The 15698-nt window shown below is 45.8% G+C and overlaps 1 protein-coding gene across 1 annotated transcript; it reads left to right on the top strand.

Moving 5' to 3' along the window:
• Positions 1-336: 336 nt before the first annotated feature.
• prlh2r (prolactin releasing hormone 2 receptor) lies at positions 337-15585 on the top strand. The gene is made up of 2 exons (XM_041214145.1): positions 337-406; positions 14474-15585. Exons 1-2 carry the CDS (start codon positions 337-339, stop codon positions 15583-15585), a joined length of 1182 nt encoding a protein of 393 aa, XP_041070079.1.
• The last annotated feature ends 113 nt before the right edge of the window (positions 15586-15698 follow it).

The following is a 15698-nucleotide window of genomic DNA, read 5'->3' as shown; positions in this document are numbered from 1 at the left end:
TTTTCGATTTAGCTGCTAAATTGCTTCTTCTTATTTTTCAGTTAGCGGGGGCTGTTTCCCACTTTGCGACGGAGTCTCGCTTTTTGTGCCACTTTTGGACCGATTTTGAGTACGGCACCATTTTGCGCCCTTTGTATTGCTTGTGCATCTCTTACAGCGCTTTCTATGGCCAATGCTATTTCTAACACCTTCTTAAAGTCCAGATTCACTTCAGCCAGCAATCTTCTCTGAACAGTGTCTTCTTTCACATCGCACACGAAACAATCTCTGAGCATGTCATTCAGAGTCTCACCAAACTCACAGGGCTGAATTTTCCCCTTGTCAGAGGGGAAGTTGATGGGTGGGCATGTGCTGGCGCGCTTCCGATCGGCGCCCCTGATTGGAGACGTGGTGCCATTTGATGTGGGTGAGCCAATTAAGACCCGCCCAGCGTGACGTCCGCAAGGAAGTGCTATGTGCTCCCTGTGTGGGCAGGGGGAATCCCTAAAATCGAGAGTGCGCTCTTTCGCGCATGCGCACAAAAGAGTGCACCCATCTTCCTGAGGCTCAGGGAGATTGGCTCTACTTTCAACAATATTAAAAATAGAAAAAAAAATTTCCCTACATGTCCCTCATGTGACAATGTCACCTGAGTTGGGACATGTTCATAATTTCCATAACAACTTTATTAAAATTTTAAAAACTCTACATGAAACCTCATTCCGCCGGTGGATGAGGTTTCATGTTTTTTCTAGTTGCCGCCAGGGCTCCTGGCCTAACCGCCAACCTTAAGGTTGGACAGGCAGGTCCTTAATTGCTTAATTGATCCTGTCAATGGCCTCAATTGGCCATTGACAGGTTGGCGGGTCCGCAGCTGATTTTGCTATTCCCCTGCTCTCCTAAAAATTTAAATGGGGTGGGATGACTGGGAGTTCCACCTGACGTCATCCCACGTCAGCAAGCGGGCCCCACCCCCACTCGCCGACGGTAATATCCTGCCCACAATGTTCCATTAATTACTTCAAATTTGCCACATGCAATTGTCTTGCCCAGGGTTTTTTTTGCAAATTCAGCCGGAACCTCTGCATCATGACTGAGGGCTTGGGTTGAAAATGTCCTTTCACAAGGTCCAACAATTCTCTGAAATTCTTCAAATCTGGGGCACTGGATGCCATCAAACTTCAAATCAAACTGTAGGTTTTGGTCCTGCAAGTACTCAAGAGGATCACTCGCCTCTTTTCTTCCCCCATGATTTTGTTCACTTGAAAGAATAACATGAGGCGTTCTAGATACTGAGACCAATCATCTGTGGCTAGCTCAAAGGGATCGATTCTACCAAATTGTGGCATTTTGGGTGAGTATATCTTCTGTTATTTTAAATGGACATTGATACTCAAAATCGCTGGGAGAGGTATGGTATTGATTCCAATTTATCTTGATTTATCCTGATTTATCGTAGTTGCCAGTTTGTTGTAGTGTGGCCTTGTCACCTGTTTGTAATAGAGTGGATCTACAGACATCTTTCTAAGTGGAAACATTATGTTTATTTACAATACAGCCAGCAGCAACTGCAGGTGTGCTTTCAACTCCATCTCTATCTCTGCACTGACTGTGGAGGTAGCCTGTGTCGCTAACACATTAGTTTACATGGATCATGTGATCTTACATCACAGGACTATTCTTAAAGGAAGAGTCCAACATTTAACAGAATTACTACAAGTCCTGAGGGAGAGCTTCACCATCAGAGGGCAGGAGATGTTAAATTCAGACCATATTCTTCTATTGAGTTGTATGCAAATTAACCCAGAGAACAATTCAAGAAAAATCAGGGAGTTATCCTTGGTGTCCTTGCCAATGATCAAGCCTCAAGCAACATTACTAATGTACAGATTTATGTGGTCACTGGAATTTTTTTTGGTCTACCTGCTTTTACCTATAAAACTGTGACTACACTTCACAAGTAATCAATTGGCTGCGAATTACATTGCAAAGCCCCGAAGATGTGAAAGGACTGATTAAAGACTGAAAAAAGAAAAGAAAGTACTTGCATTAATACAGCACCAAGCATGGCCTCAGGACGTTTTGAAGCGCTTCACAAACAATGATGTACTTTTTGGAGCGTAGTCGCTGTTATAATGTAGGAAATGCAGCAGGCAATTTGCGCACAGTAAACTCCCACAAATCAGCAATGAGATAACTGATCAGATACCTATTTTAGTGTTGTTGATTGAGAAATAAGTATTGGTCAGGACATAAGAGAGAACTCCGGTCCACCCTCTGCCTCCTTCAAATAGCACTGTGGGAAGGTTTATGTCCATCTGAGAGGCCAGACAGAGTCTCGTTTAAGCCTCATCTGAAAGACGGCACCTCTGACATTCTCGCTCTCCCTCAGTGCAGTATCAGCCATGGATTTTGTTTCAGTCCTAGGAGTTAGGAATTACATGCCTTTCCTTGTTTTTTTTACTGTACTGATGAATAACCATGTCACCTTTGCTACGAGCTCTAATGGATGGTTGACCGTATTACAAGTGTCGATTTTGCAATCTGTCTGTTTATTGTTTTTCTTGTTTGTTTATAAAGTCCTGAACATACTACACAGGACACACAACAGTGGCTTGATTCTCATTGTGCAATTTTCCTGTACTTAACTAGGAAATGACAAAGGATATATCATGTTGAAACTTCTCCAAGACCTACCCAATTCTCCAGCCCTGTATCCCCTCATGAATGGCTCAGGGGTCTTGTAACTTAGATGGAAAGGACACCATATTAGGAAAGAGATTGGTACAGGGGGGCCCGAATGACAGCCACAGCATGCAGAACAATGCAACGATGAGGTCAATTAGTGTGCAGCGTTGATTTGATGCCATTGCTGCTATTTTCGAACTCCATACTCCACATTCCAGCCAACATCTTGCCTTAATAATAACAAAAGAGGGAGCCATTTAGCCTATCCTGCCTTAACCTCACATAGCTAACATGCCATTAAATCGAATTAAAAACTTACCCCATCCCCCCACCCACCTCACCATCAGCCCTATTTAACATGACCATGAACTACTTACTGTTTAGTTCTTACGTTCTTTTCTTCTGGTTGGTTTGTATGCTTTCTAGAGCTTTCCCACACTTGGTTATGTTCCAGTCATCAGCGAGGCGTGGTCTGGCTGATCTTGTAGTCCTGTTGTTTGTGCCATTTATATTGTTGCGTTGAAAGAAGTTGCTTCCAGCCATGGGTGACCTGGTAGTATTTCCTGTGAGCATTAAGCATGGCGGGAAGAAAGAACAGTGCATGCCAAGCTGCTAGGAGAGGGAGGGAGAGGAGGGGGGGCCGGTGGAGGACTCCTAGTAGGAGGCTGTATTCACCCAGGTTCTTTAGAGATCAATTCTCTTATCTCAGCTTCAGCGAACCCCAGTGGGTGAGCCTTCACTAGAAAGTTGTCGCTAAAATCTGTCAATCTACACTTAAAGCAGGGCAAGGACAGCATGACTTGCGGTTGTCAAGGTGACCGTTGAGGTGAACTTGTATGATGCTGCACCCTTTAGCCACTTTGGTTTTGTTTTAGCCCCGTGCCCTTCTTTCTGCATTAGAATGGTTTTAAAAGTACTGTGCTAGGCTCTTCCCAGCCTGGTGGAATGTTGCTCAAGCCTTTGGCCATTTTGTAAATGAAGGCCTCTTACAATCTGGTGACTGCATTAAATTTTCAGCAGTGTTAACATGAATCTGATATCATCAGCTGTTCCACGATATGGAGGTTTGATTGCATGGTTGAATAGTTATTGTTAAGAATTAAGTCTGGTGCATGATTTTCCCATGTATCTTCACTGCATTGTTGTATAATGAAGAATTCATCTACAAATATTTCAGCATCTCCACCTCAGTACTTGGGTTGGTCACTATTGGAACTGTGGGAATCCTGGGAAATGAATGAAGTTTCAATAGTCATTTGATAGTACAGGACTTGAGTATTGCTGAAAAAAGACACATGTTATAAAAGCTTTTCATCTTATGCTCATAAGGACAATTTGCAAGGATACCAAATATAAAGGGAACAACAATTTATTCTTCACAAAGTATATATTGTTTTCCTTTTACATTTTGTATTCTTTCAAATTGTTCTGGTGAATGCAAGATGAAAATCTTTGACAGTATATCCTTTTTAGCAAAGTTCCAATAGGCAAAGCTGGTAGCCAGAACTCACTGCGTTGCATTGCCAGTGCTCATTGCGATGAATTGCCAGTGCTCACTGCGTTGCATTGCCAGAGCTCACTGCCTTGCATTGCCAGAGCTCACTGCATTGCATTGCCAGTGCTCACTGCGTTGCAATACCAGTGCTCACTGCGTTGCATTGCCAGTGTTCACTGTATTGCATTGCCAGTGCTCACTGCATTGCATTGCCAGTGCTCACTGCGTTGCATTGCCAGTGCTCACTGCATTGCGTTACCAGTGCTCACTGTGTTGCCATTAAAATACTGCAGATGGTGGAAATCTGACATAAAAGCAGAAAATTCCGGAAATACTCAGTGGGCAGAATCTTGCCCTTGTTGGGCGGGCAGGGTCGGTCAGGAAGCCACCCGCCATCTGCGATCGGGGCCGGACTGCGATTTCACGCTGATGGGTCAATTAAGGCCCGTCCAGCATGAAACACGAGCGGCAGCGCTGAGCGCTGCGTGTGCGGGCGGGAGGAGGAAGGCGAGTGGGGCGAGTGCGGGACTTGGCGCATGCGCATACGCGTGTGCGCTTCATAGTTTCCCTGAGACACAAAGCTGCTCAGGGAGATGAAGAGTTTTTAAAAAAATCATTAAGAAATTAAGAATGCTAAAAAAAAAGTCCCCTCGTGTGACTCTGTCACTAATGAAATTTAAAATATCTTATTTTATTTTTATTTGTTTTAGGATACCTCAAGCCGCCCGTGGATGAGGTTTCCTAAAAAGTACAAAGGCCACTTGGCCTTTTTGCCTGCCCGCTAACCGTAAGGTTGGAAGGGCAGGGAGAAATTCTACTTAATTGCTCCTTTATTGGCCTTAACAGGCAATTTAATTGTCGGTAGGCGTGCTGCCGACTCTGGCGCGTGCCTGCCGAGCGATATATTGTGTGACTGCGAGTTAACATTGGGACAATCACCCAACATCAACACGTGCCATCTTACGCAGACCTAAATATTTTACCCAGTCGGTCAGGCAGCACCCATGAAGAGAACTGTCACAGGTGATGAAACATCATGGACCTGAGACATTAACTCTGTTTTACTCTCCACAGATGCTATCAGACTTGCTGAGTATTTCCAGCACTTTCTGTTTTATGTCAGCGTTCAATGTTTTGCTAGTGCTCACTGCGTTGCCAATGGGAGGGGAAAGTTGGGTTTGATTGGAATTTTGAGTGTAAAACCGTAATGTAGGAATCATTTTCCATTGACTGTTAGAATTTCAAAGGGATTTGAACTTGACGCCAGTTGGATACAGCAGAAACCAACACATTTCAGTGTTTATATTACAGGTTTTAACAGATCAAATATCACCTGCTTGGTTACTAGGCAGAATAGTGTGCTTTGCCATTGCTTCTTGTTCAGCTTCTTTAGCCAATGGGTGCCAACATTATGCCTAAGGAAGATGAAACTAGCTGGGGCCTAGGTCATGTGGAGCTGGAAAGAAGGTTGTCCAGGGCAGCCCAGGGCTAGGAGGTACTGGGGCTAGGAAAAGGTACTCCCAGAGGAAGAGCTGCAATTATGAGCAGCTGACAATAACTTTGAGCTTGAGAAAATGGGCCTGTATGAGGTGTATGAAAACGTAAGGGGGGTGCTAAAAAGAGCTGTAATGCATTTCTCTCGGTTGTGAACGGACTTGTTTGAGGGAAACTGAAAGTAACATTGTTCTTGTGCACTGTTGCACTCTTTTTGCTTTTGCAATCTATTGACGATTCATTTTTGAATTTAAGGCTAGAAAAATTATTCGTTTGGCTTCTTTCCTAGCCACCCTCCTATTTTTCAGCCTCCAAAAACCTTGAGGATATCCAAAGCTTTGTGGACTGTATCCCTAACTCTCCCCAAGTTTCATTTACCCATCACCCAGGTGCTCACTGTCCTACATTGGGTCCAGCAGTTGCTTGATTTTAAAATTCTCATCCTTGGACTGGACTTTATGCAGGCACCGTGGTCCCCAACCCCTGGCTAACTTTTGTCAAAGGTGCTGCCTGCAGTCCCAATGGTTGTCTTGCAACAACTTAACGCTGGGGGCAACATTAATTGCTTTAAGATGAGACTTCCACCCCTGTCTCAGGAGAAATTCCCACCTTAGAAAGCTGCCAGCCAGTCGGATGGCTGGCATTTCCTGTACTACCAGCTGAACCGGGTCACATCGAGGACCCCAGGTCAATCTGGGGTCAGTGGTCTCAGTGAGGGGGTTGAGAAGATTGGGGGAGCAGGTTCGAGAGGCCAGAAGGGACGGTTAAAGGTGGGGGGGGGGGGGAAATGACCTTGAGGGTTGGTGCCTCCACTGTCCCCAGGGGACACGCAAGGGAGGCCAGCTCCCATTTTGCCCGACACCAGCCCGTATAGCTTCATCTGCCTGGCTCCCCGCTTCACATGGGCCTCCCCTTCCGCTATAGGTGAAATACCAGCTGAGGCAGGATGAGGCCCTTAACTGACCACTTATTGGCTACTTCAAAGCTTTAATAGGCCCACAGATGAGCAGGCTGCCCATAGCCTTGCCATGTCCCCTCCATAAAATTTCAGACAGGTCGGGGGGTGCAGGAAGGCCCATTGCTGGATTATATCTGCTCCCCCGCCTTCAAACCTGCCGGGCGGGGGATCATAAAATCCAGCCCCTTGTTTTCAAATCTCTCCATGGCCTTGACCCTCTCTTTCTCTGTAAACTTCTAGCCCCACAACCCTCCGAGATATCTGCACTCCTATAATTCTGTCCTCCTGCGTATCGCCACTTCCTTCACCCCGCCATTGGCGGCCATGCCTTAGGCCCTAAGCTCTGGAATTCCCTCCCTAAACCTCTCTGCCTCTCTCTCCTCCAAGCCGCTTTTTAAAATCTACCACTTTGGTTATGTTTTCAGTCATCTAACCTAATAGATGGGTGTCGGTTTTTGTTAATTTACAATCCTTTGAAGCACCTCAAGGTATTTTATTACAACAAAGGCATAAAGGCAAATTTTCAATGTGCCTAAGAATACTCAGCAGTGTAATTAATTCTGGGTCATTACTCAATTAACCCACTGCTAAGGTGTCAGCTGTTGAAGCTTTTGTGTAACATATTATCCATCAATACAATGGAGCGCAATCAAAATTAGTATCAGTTCAGACAATTGCTACTTCTGAATAACAATGAGCAAAAATCTATCAACCGCTCCCTCCCGGATATAAAACAAAAGCTATGTATTACATCCCAAACATGGGAACATAGGAAGAGGAATGGGCCATTCAGCCCCTTGAGCCTATTCCATCGTTCAATTATAGAAAGATACTTAGAATTATTGGAGTCTACAGCACAAAAACAGGCCATTCGACCCAAAGGCCTTTGCTAGCATTTATGCTCCACACGGGCCTCCTCTTACCCCTCTTCATCTAACTCATTAGATGAGTCTCCCCATAAGAGGAAACATTTTCTCTACTTCTATTCTATCAAACCCTTTCATAATTTTAAAGACCTCTATTAGGTCAACTCTCAGAGTAATGAGCCCCAGTCTATTCGCTGCATTAAGTGAATCCTCTCACCTCTGCTCAGTTCATGACTCATCCTAATCTTAAATCCATCAACCCACCTTGTTTCTGTAAAATCTATCACTCTTGGTTTGGAAGTTTCAAATGATTCCCCCCCAACCCCTACTCCCCCCTCCCCAGCCTTTACAGTTGCTTTAAGGGAGAGAGTTCCAGATTCGCACTATCCTTCTATCCCCAACTCCTTCCCTTCCATCCAGAAAGCTTGAATTCTTGCTGGGGCACAGGTCAGGGGGTTCCCACCTTCCTTGTCCAAGGTATTCATCTTCACGCATTAGTTCAAACAATCCCATGAAGCAATTCTTCCACAGGAACCATCACTGATGAGCGTGATCCCTTTCTGGCCTGAAGTGTGCAGGCGAATAGAGGTAGGGGATTCAAGATCAGGAGTAGGGAGCCTGGCTAGCTTTCTCTTTATCCATTGCACTCCCCCCCTCCCTCCCCCAAATTAAGGGCACTGAAGCCAATTATAGTGCAGCCAACCCCTTGTCGCACTGAGGTCGAGATATGGGAGTCAAACCTGTGACCACCTGGTCCCTGCAGCTTAGTGCGATTCTGGGGATTTTTTTACCCATTAAACTGTAAATCAGTTTTACACACGAACAATCATAAATAGTGTCTCACTTGTGGGTCACCCTCAGGAATGCTACAGGTCGATGGGATCAAGGCATCATCTGTGAATCCGGACTTCAGTTCATCAATACTGGGAATTCTTTTATTCTTTCATAGGATGTGGCTGTCGCTGACAGGGCCAACATTTATTGCCCACCCCTAATTGCCCTTCAGAACTAGTAGTGAGCAGCCTTCTTGAACTGCTGTTGTCCATGTGGTGTGGGTACACCCAGGGTGCTGTTAGGGAGTGAATTCCAGGATTTTGACCCAGTGACAATGAAGGAATGGCGATATAGTACCAGATAAGGATGGTGCGTGGCTTGGAGGGCAACCTGCAGCTAGTGAAGTGCCTTTGTCCTTCTAGATGGTCAAGGGTTTGGAAGGTGCTGTCAAGGAAGCCTTGATGAGTTGCTGCAGTGTATCTTGTAGGTGGAACACACTGCTGCCACTGTGCATTAGTGATGGAGGGAGTGGACGTTGAGGGTGGTGGAAGGGGTGCCAATCAAGCGGGCTGCTTTGTCCTGGATGGCGTCAAGCTTCTTGAGTGTTGCTGGAGCTGCACTCATGCAGGCAAGTGAAGAGTATTCCATCACACTCTTGACTTGTGCCTTGTAGATGGTGAACAGACTTTGGGGAGTCAGGAAGTGAGTTACTTTCTGCAGAATTCCCAGCCTCTGACCCGCGGTTGTAGCCCCAGGACTGCCGACTATGCCACACCAACCCCAACCCACCTTGTCTCCGCTGCCTGACTAGCCCACCCTAAGCTGACCCGACTACCCTACTCCAACCAGACTACCACCACCCCCCTCGACTGGACCTGACCACCCACCCAACCTGACTATTCCCCCGGCACAACCCAACTACCCCGCACCCGACCACCACCTCACCTGCCTCACCTGTGCCACTCACCAATCAGGTAAAGACTTGGGCCTTTAAAAGCTTACCTGAATACGGCACTGAACACATTGTGAAATGTGGTCATGTCCTCTCCTTGTCCTTCTTTTCTTGCGCCTGACTGTTTTATGCCAGGGTGACTGCGCTGGCCCTTCAATGCTTCAGCCAGGATCGGAGCCCCAGCTGAAAATCGCAAAAGGGTTAGGTCGCAGAATTCTTCACAGGCACCGTAAATGGGCACAGCATTGCTGCTGACTGGGAGATCCAGGCCATTGTGTCCTCTGTGGGGAAGAGCAGACCATCAATATAAGATAGTCACCAAGAAATCCAAGAGGGAATTCAGAAACCCAGAGAGCGGTGAGAATGTGGAACTCACTACCACAGGTAGTGGTTGAAGGGAATAGTGTAGATGTGTCTAAGGGGAAACTAGACAAATATTTGAGCAAGAAGAGACTAGAGAGTTACAATGACAGATTTAGATGTGTAAAGATGGGAGGAGGTGTGAATAGAGCATAAATGTCACTGATTGAGCTGAACAGCCTGTTTCTGTGTCGGATATCCTATGGACGTAATTAGAAAAGTAACTTTGTGTTGATTTTTAGTTGTTACAAAATCTACAGTGAAGTTTTATGGGATTTAAATGTATCCTGCCTCGGGTACTATCCATACTTCTGAATTGATGGATTTGTGAGATACAACTCTACATTGTAAATTCTGTTCCACAAGGTCTCCGAAGCTTTATGAGTCACACTGGTGTCAAAAATGACAGAATCTGGCAGCAATTCGCCCACCTGTTTCTTGCCTTCTGTGTTTTGTGAATTGCTTTGTTACTTACATCAAGACCTTTTAATTCACCCCTACTCCCTGGGCTGGCACGTAGGAACAGAAGGAGAACACTCAACCCTTCAAGTCTGTTCTGCCAATCAGTTAGTTCATGCTTGATCTAAATCTCAACTCCATCTACCCACCTTCGTTCCTTAACCCTGAATATCCTTACCCGACAAAAATATAGAAATCTCAGTTTTGTAATTTTCAGTTGGCCCCTAGACTCAATGGCTTTTTTTGGGGAAAGAGTTCCAGATTTCCACTACCCTTTCTGTCAAGAAGTGCTTCCTGACATCACCCTGAACCACCTCGCTTTAATTTTAAGGTTATGTCCCCTTGTTCTGGACTCTGACACCAGAGCAAAGAATTCCTCTTTAACTAACTTGTCAACCCCTTTAATCACCTTAAACACCTCAAGTAGATAACATCCTGCAACTGACCTGCACTAAGGCTCCAGCCATTCGGTCTTGAGAGAATCTTGACCATCTCTGGACAACTTGTGTGATGTTACTCCAGAACAGGGTCCCCTCCCCAAGATCAAGAATTTAGCATTGTATGACACTGAGCTCATGTCTCAGTTCCTTATAGGAAATATGCAGTAGAATCATGGGAACATTAGCAACAGGAGGAGGCCAACAGCCCACTGGAGCCTGCTCTACCATTTAGTTAGATCGTGGCTGATTTGTACTTCAACTCCATTTTGCATTGGTCCATGTCCCTTGGCCTTCTTACCTCCCGATCTCAGTCTTGAAAGCTTCAATCATCCCCCAGCACCCACAACCTTTTGAGGCAGTGTAATCCAGCTTTCTATGCTTCCTGATTTCCATTCTGAACGGCTCTTATTCTTGATTCCCCCACCCGAGGAAATCGTTTCTCTTTATTGAACCCTTTTAACAATTTAAACACCTGGATCAGATCACCCCTAAACCTTCTATTCTTCATAAATCTCTCACCATATGCAAGATTTTTAATATATCGCAGACAAATAATTCAGTTGTACAAACATGTCCTTAGAACTGTTGGCAACTGGTTAACTTAATTTGTACAAATGTTCATCTCCTCACTTTCAAGTTAGTAATACATGAATTAGTAATAAATCATTCTTGTTTAATTTATACAAGGCCAGTGCTTGTCTGAAATTCACTGTTCCAAAACTAAATATGAAAATTAATTGACTTTATAAAACATAACTCAAGAGTGCTTTACACTCCCTCCTGCTTCAGGTACCATGTCCCAAGAGGGCATTGATGACCATGGATTTTCATTGGGTTGTTCCATGAGCAAGCTTGGCAAAGTACTGCTGTGGTTTACTGTTGCCTTCTGCAGTATGGCTGACCAAGAAACTCTCCCACCTGCCATCAAGCACATTGGAAGGATTTACAGGCTGATAATCAACCTGATTGGCTATGTTATGAACACCAAGTCCCGAAATGGGATTTGAACCCAGAGGTAGCAATACTAGCATTGTGCCACAAGATGTGCACTCTACACTTTAGAAATGTATTCACTGATGTAAATGCTGGAAATCTGGCAGCCAATTTGCATACAGCTTGATACCACAAACAACAACATTAAAATGACCAGATCACTCATGTTTTCATGATGTTGGTTGAGGGATAAATATTGGTCAGGACCCCAAGGAAATGACCCTGTTCTTCTTTAAGCTAGTGCTGCAGGATCTCTTGTGACTAGAACAAAAACAAAAATACCTGGAAAAACTCAGCAGGTCTGACAGCATCTGTGGAGAGGAACACAGTTGACATTTCAAGTCCGTATGACCCTTCATCAGAAGTAAGGAAAAAGAGAAATGGGGTGAAATATAAGCTGGTAGATGGGGGTGGGACAGGTAGAACTCGATAGGGGGCCAGTGATAGGTGAAGGCAAAGAAGAGATTGCCAAAGATGTCATAGACAAAAGTTCAAAGGGGTGTTGACGGTGGTGATATTATCCAAGGAATGTGCTAATGGGGACATTAAGGGTAGCAAGCAGGAGAAGCTAGTGGCAGATGGCCCTAGTGGGGGTGGGGTGGGGGAAAAGGGGGGAAGGGATCAAAATGGGCTAAAAGGTGGAGATAAAACAATTGGTCGAAATAAATTTTAAAAAAGGTAGGAAAAGAAAAATACATTTGTAAAACAATTATAAATTATTGGAAAAGGGGTTTCGGAAAGGGGGTGGGGATGGAGGAGAGAGTTCATGATCTGAAATTGTTGAACTCAATATTAGGTCCAGAAAGCTATAAAGTGCCTAGTTGGAAGATGAGGTGCTGTTCCTCCAGTTTGCGTTGAGCTTCACTGGAACATTGCAGCAGGCCAAGGACAGACATGTAGGCATGAGAGCAGGGTGGAGTGTTGAAATGGCAAGCGACAGGAAGGTCTGGGTCATGCTTGCGGGCAGACCAAAGGTGTTCCACAAAGCGGTCACCCAGTCTGCGTTTGGTCTCTCCAATGTAGAGGAGGCTGCATTGGGAGCAGCGAATGCAGTAGACTAAATTGAGGGAAGTGCAAGTAAAGCGCTGCTTCACTTGAAAGGAGTGTTTGGGCCCTTGGATGGTGAGGAGGGGGGAAGTAAAGGGGCAGGTGTTGCACCTTCTGCAGTTGCATGGGAAGGTGCCGTGGGAGGGGGTTGAGGTGACGGGGGTGATGGAGGAGTAGGCCAGGGTGTCCCAGAGGGAACGATCCCTGCGGAATGCCGCCGGGGGGGTGAAGGGAAGATGTGTTTGGTGGTGGCATCATGCTGGAGTTGGTGGAAATGGCGGAGGATGATCCTTTGAATGCGGAGGCTGGTGGGGTGATAAGTGAGGACAAGGGGAACCCTACCATATTTCTGGGAGGGAGAGGAAGGTGTGAGGACGGATGCGCAGGAGATGGGCCGGACACGGTTGAGGGCCCTGTCAACCACAGCCTTCCGGACTGAATATTGAGTTCAACAAGTTTAGATCATGAACTCTCTCCTCCATCCCCACCCCCTTTCCGATCCCCCTTTTTCCAATAATTTATAATTTTTTTTACAAATATGTTTTTCTTTTCCCACCTATTTTTAAATTTATTTCGATCTATTGTTTTATCTCCATCCTTTAGCCCATTTTGATCCCTTCCCCCCTTCCCCCACCCCACCCCCACTAGGGCCATCTGCCACTAGCTTGTCCTGCTTGCTACCCTTAATGTCCCCATTAGCACATTCCTTAGATAATATCACCACCGTCAACACCCCTTTGTCCTTTTGTCTATGACATCTTTGGCAATCTCTTCTTTGCCTTCACCTATCACTGGCCCCCTATCGAGCTCTACCTGTCCCACACCGCTCTACCAGCTTATATTTCACCCCATTTCTCTATTTCCTTAGTTCTGATGAAGGGTCATACGGACTTGAAACGTCAGCCGTATCCTTCTCTGCAGATGCTGTCTGAACTGCTGAGTTTTTCCAGGTGATTTTGTTTTTGTTCTAGATTTCCAGCATCCGCAGTATTTTGCTTTTATCCCTTGTGACTACCTGAGTGGGCAGAAGCATCCTTGGTTTAACATCTCTTCTCAGAGACACTTTCAAAGCCTCCAGAATTTTGATCTTTTCCATCATGCCCTCTCCCTTGCCGGACTTACAAAATCCCTACAAGGGTCTGATGCACAAAGTTAATAAAAAGTGTGTTCTGTGAATCTAATACTAGGAGTGTATGCGGAATGGGAGAGTATTTCTGAATTCTTGCGATTCTCTTGAAATTTTTTCAGATTGCTATTAATATTGAGAGGCCTCATCTGATGGCCTGGTGGGTAAAGCCAGAGCATGGGAGGGACCTGAGCCATACAGATCATGGATAGTCTTGGGTTCAGTCCTTCGTTGAACTCCATGGCAGAAATGAAACAGTTGGATTCACTGTCCCAGGAGTAGGCAGGGAGGATGTTAGTGAAGTCATTCTGGATTCCAGCTCTGGGTTATACGGGAATTAGGTCCAGCTGTGATGCCCACCCTATAAGAATAGTCATTTTTCAAACCCATAATTTCCACTACTTAGAAGGGCAAGGGTGGCAGGTGCACAGAAACACCATCACTTCCAAGTCTTGCAATGTTCTGACCTGGACAGAAATCACTGCTCCTTCATTATCACTGGATCAAAATCCTGGGACTCCCGACCAAACCGTACTGTGGGGTCATCTTCACTACATAGAATGCAGTGGTCTAGGAAGATGGTGTATCGCCATCTTCTCAAGGGCAACTAGGGATGGGGAATAATGCTGGGCTCACTAGCGACCTCCATCACCCCCCCCCACCCCCAAAAATTGATAAAGTAAAATTCTAGGAAGAGGGTTTTGGCTTCTGGTGGGATTCTATCTTAATTTGAGCAGCAGTAATGAAAGCACATGAGAAAAAATGGTGCCCAATTCTTCAAAATAGGTGAGGGTGAACGAGCAGTTTGCATCATTTTAATGCTTTGTATTTTTTTTACGCAGGTGACCTTGCATTGACCTTGAATGAGTCTGGCAGACCAGCCATGGCCTTGAATGCTTCAATGGACAACGTGACCATGGTTCCTTTGTTCCTGGGCCTTAACCTCCTCTTTGAGTTGAAACCTCTTTTTATTCCACTGTACGTGCTGCTAGTGATTGTGGCTTGTACTGGTAACCTTGCCCTCGTGGCTCACATCTCCGCCACCAAGAAGCTTCACACAACCACCAACTTTCTCATTGGTAACTTGGCAGCGTCTGACTTGGTGATGTGCATCTTCTGTGTCCCAATGACTGTTTCCTATGCATTTGAAACGAAAGGGTGGCTTTTTGGAATCTTTATGTGCTATTTTATAACCCTCATGCAATCTGCCACTGTCTTTGTATCTGTCTTGTCCCTCACTGCCATAGCTGTGGATAGGTATGTGGTCGTGGCATACCCAATTCGCCAGAGAATCAGACCTCGGTACTGTGCCTATATTGTTGCATTCATTTGGCTGGTCTCCATCGGTGTATCAATGCCTTCGTCCTTGCACACCAACTATATAGACCTCAACCAGGTTGGGTATAACATGATCATCTGTGAGGAGGCCTGGATCAACTTAGACAGGCAAAGGCTGATCTACTCATGTATCATGCTGCTGCTGTCTTACATGCTCCCACTCTGCGCGGTGTCCATCTCCTACTGCGCCATCTCGTGTCACCTGAAGAAGAGGAATGTCCCGGGAGCGGCCTCGTGCAGCCATGAGAAGTGGTCAAAGAAACGGAGGAGGACCTTCTGGATGCTCGCCATCTCTGTTCTGTCCTTTGCCCTCTGCTGGATCCCCCTGCAGACAGTCAATCTGATACGGGATATTGACCTCAACATCATAGACAAGAACTACATCAATGTGATCCAGGTGTCCTGCCATTTGGTTGCCATGAGCTCCGCCTGTTACAACCCCTTCATTTATGCCTCTCTCCACAACAAGTTCCGAGTCCAGCTGAGCAACCTCCTGTCCTTCAACAAGAGGCGGGCAAACAGCACCATATCCACCCAGACATCACGCTTGAACACCGGTACCTCTCTAGATCCACCCACGGTCATCAACTTAAAGGAGAAGGCCTCTTTGAAATAGAGCAACATGTCTCTCCCGGGTGGGACTAAAATGCCTCTCTGCCCCACTGAGTCTATCAAGGCTCAGTACGCAAGACAAATTGGCTGGTGCCTTCCGCCAAGAGCCCAAAGGTG

The sequence above is a fragment of the Carcharodon carcharias genome, chromosome 20, assembly GCF_017639515.1.
Source record: "Carcharodon carcharias isolate sCarCar2 chromosome 20, sCarCar2.pri, whole genome shotgun sequence".
NCBI lineage: Eukaryota > Metazoa > Chordata > Chondrichthyes > Lamniformes > Lamnidae > Carcharodon > Carcharodon carcharias.
The sequence above is the reverse complement of the archived record's forward strand: the minus strand, read 5'-3'. Positions and strand labels throughout refer to the sequence as shown.

Excerpts from the sequence above, each read along its gene's own strand:
- prlh2r (XM_041214145.1), top strand. The coding sequence starts at position 337 with ATGGGTGGGCATGTGCTGGCGCGCTTCCGATCGGCGCCCCTGATTGGA. Across the intron at positions 407-14,473 it reads CGTGGTGCCATTTGATGTGG|GTGACCTTGCATTGACCTTG; the intron begins GTGAGCCAATTA and ends TTTTTTACGCAG.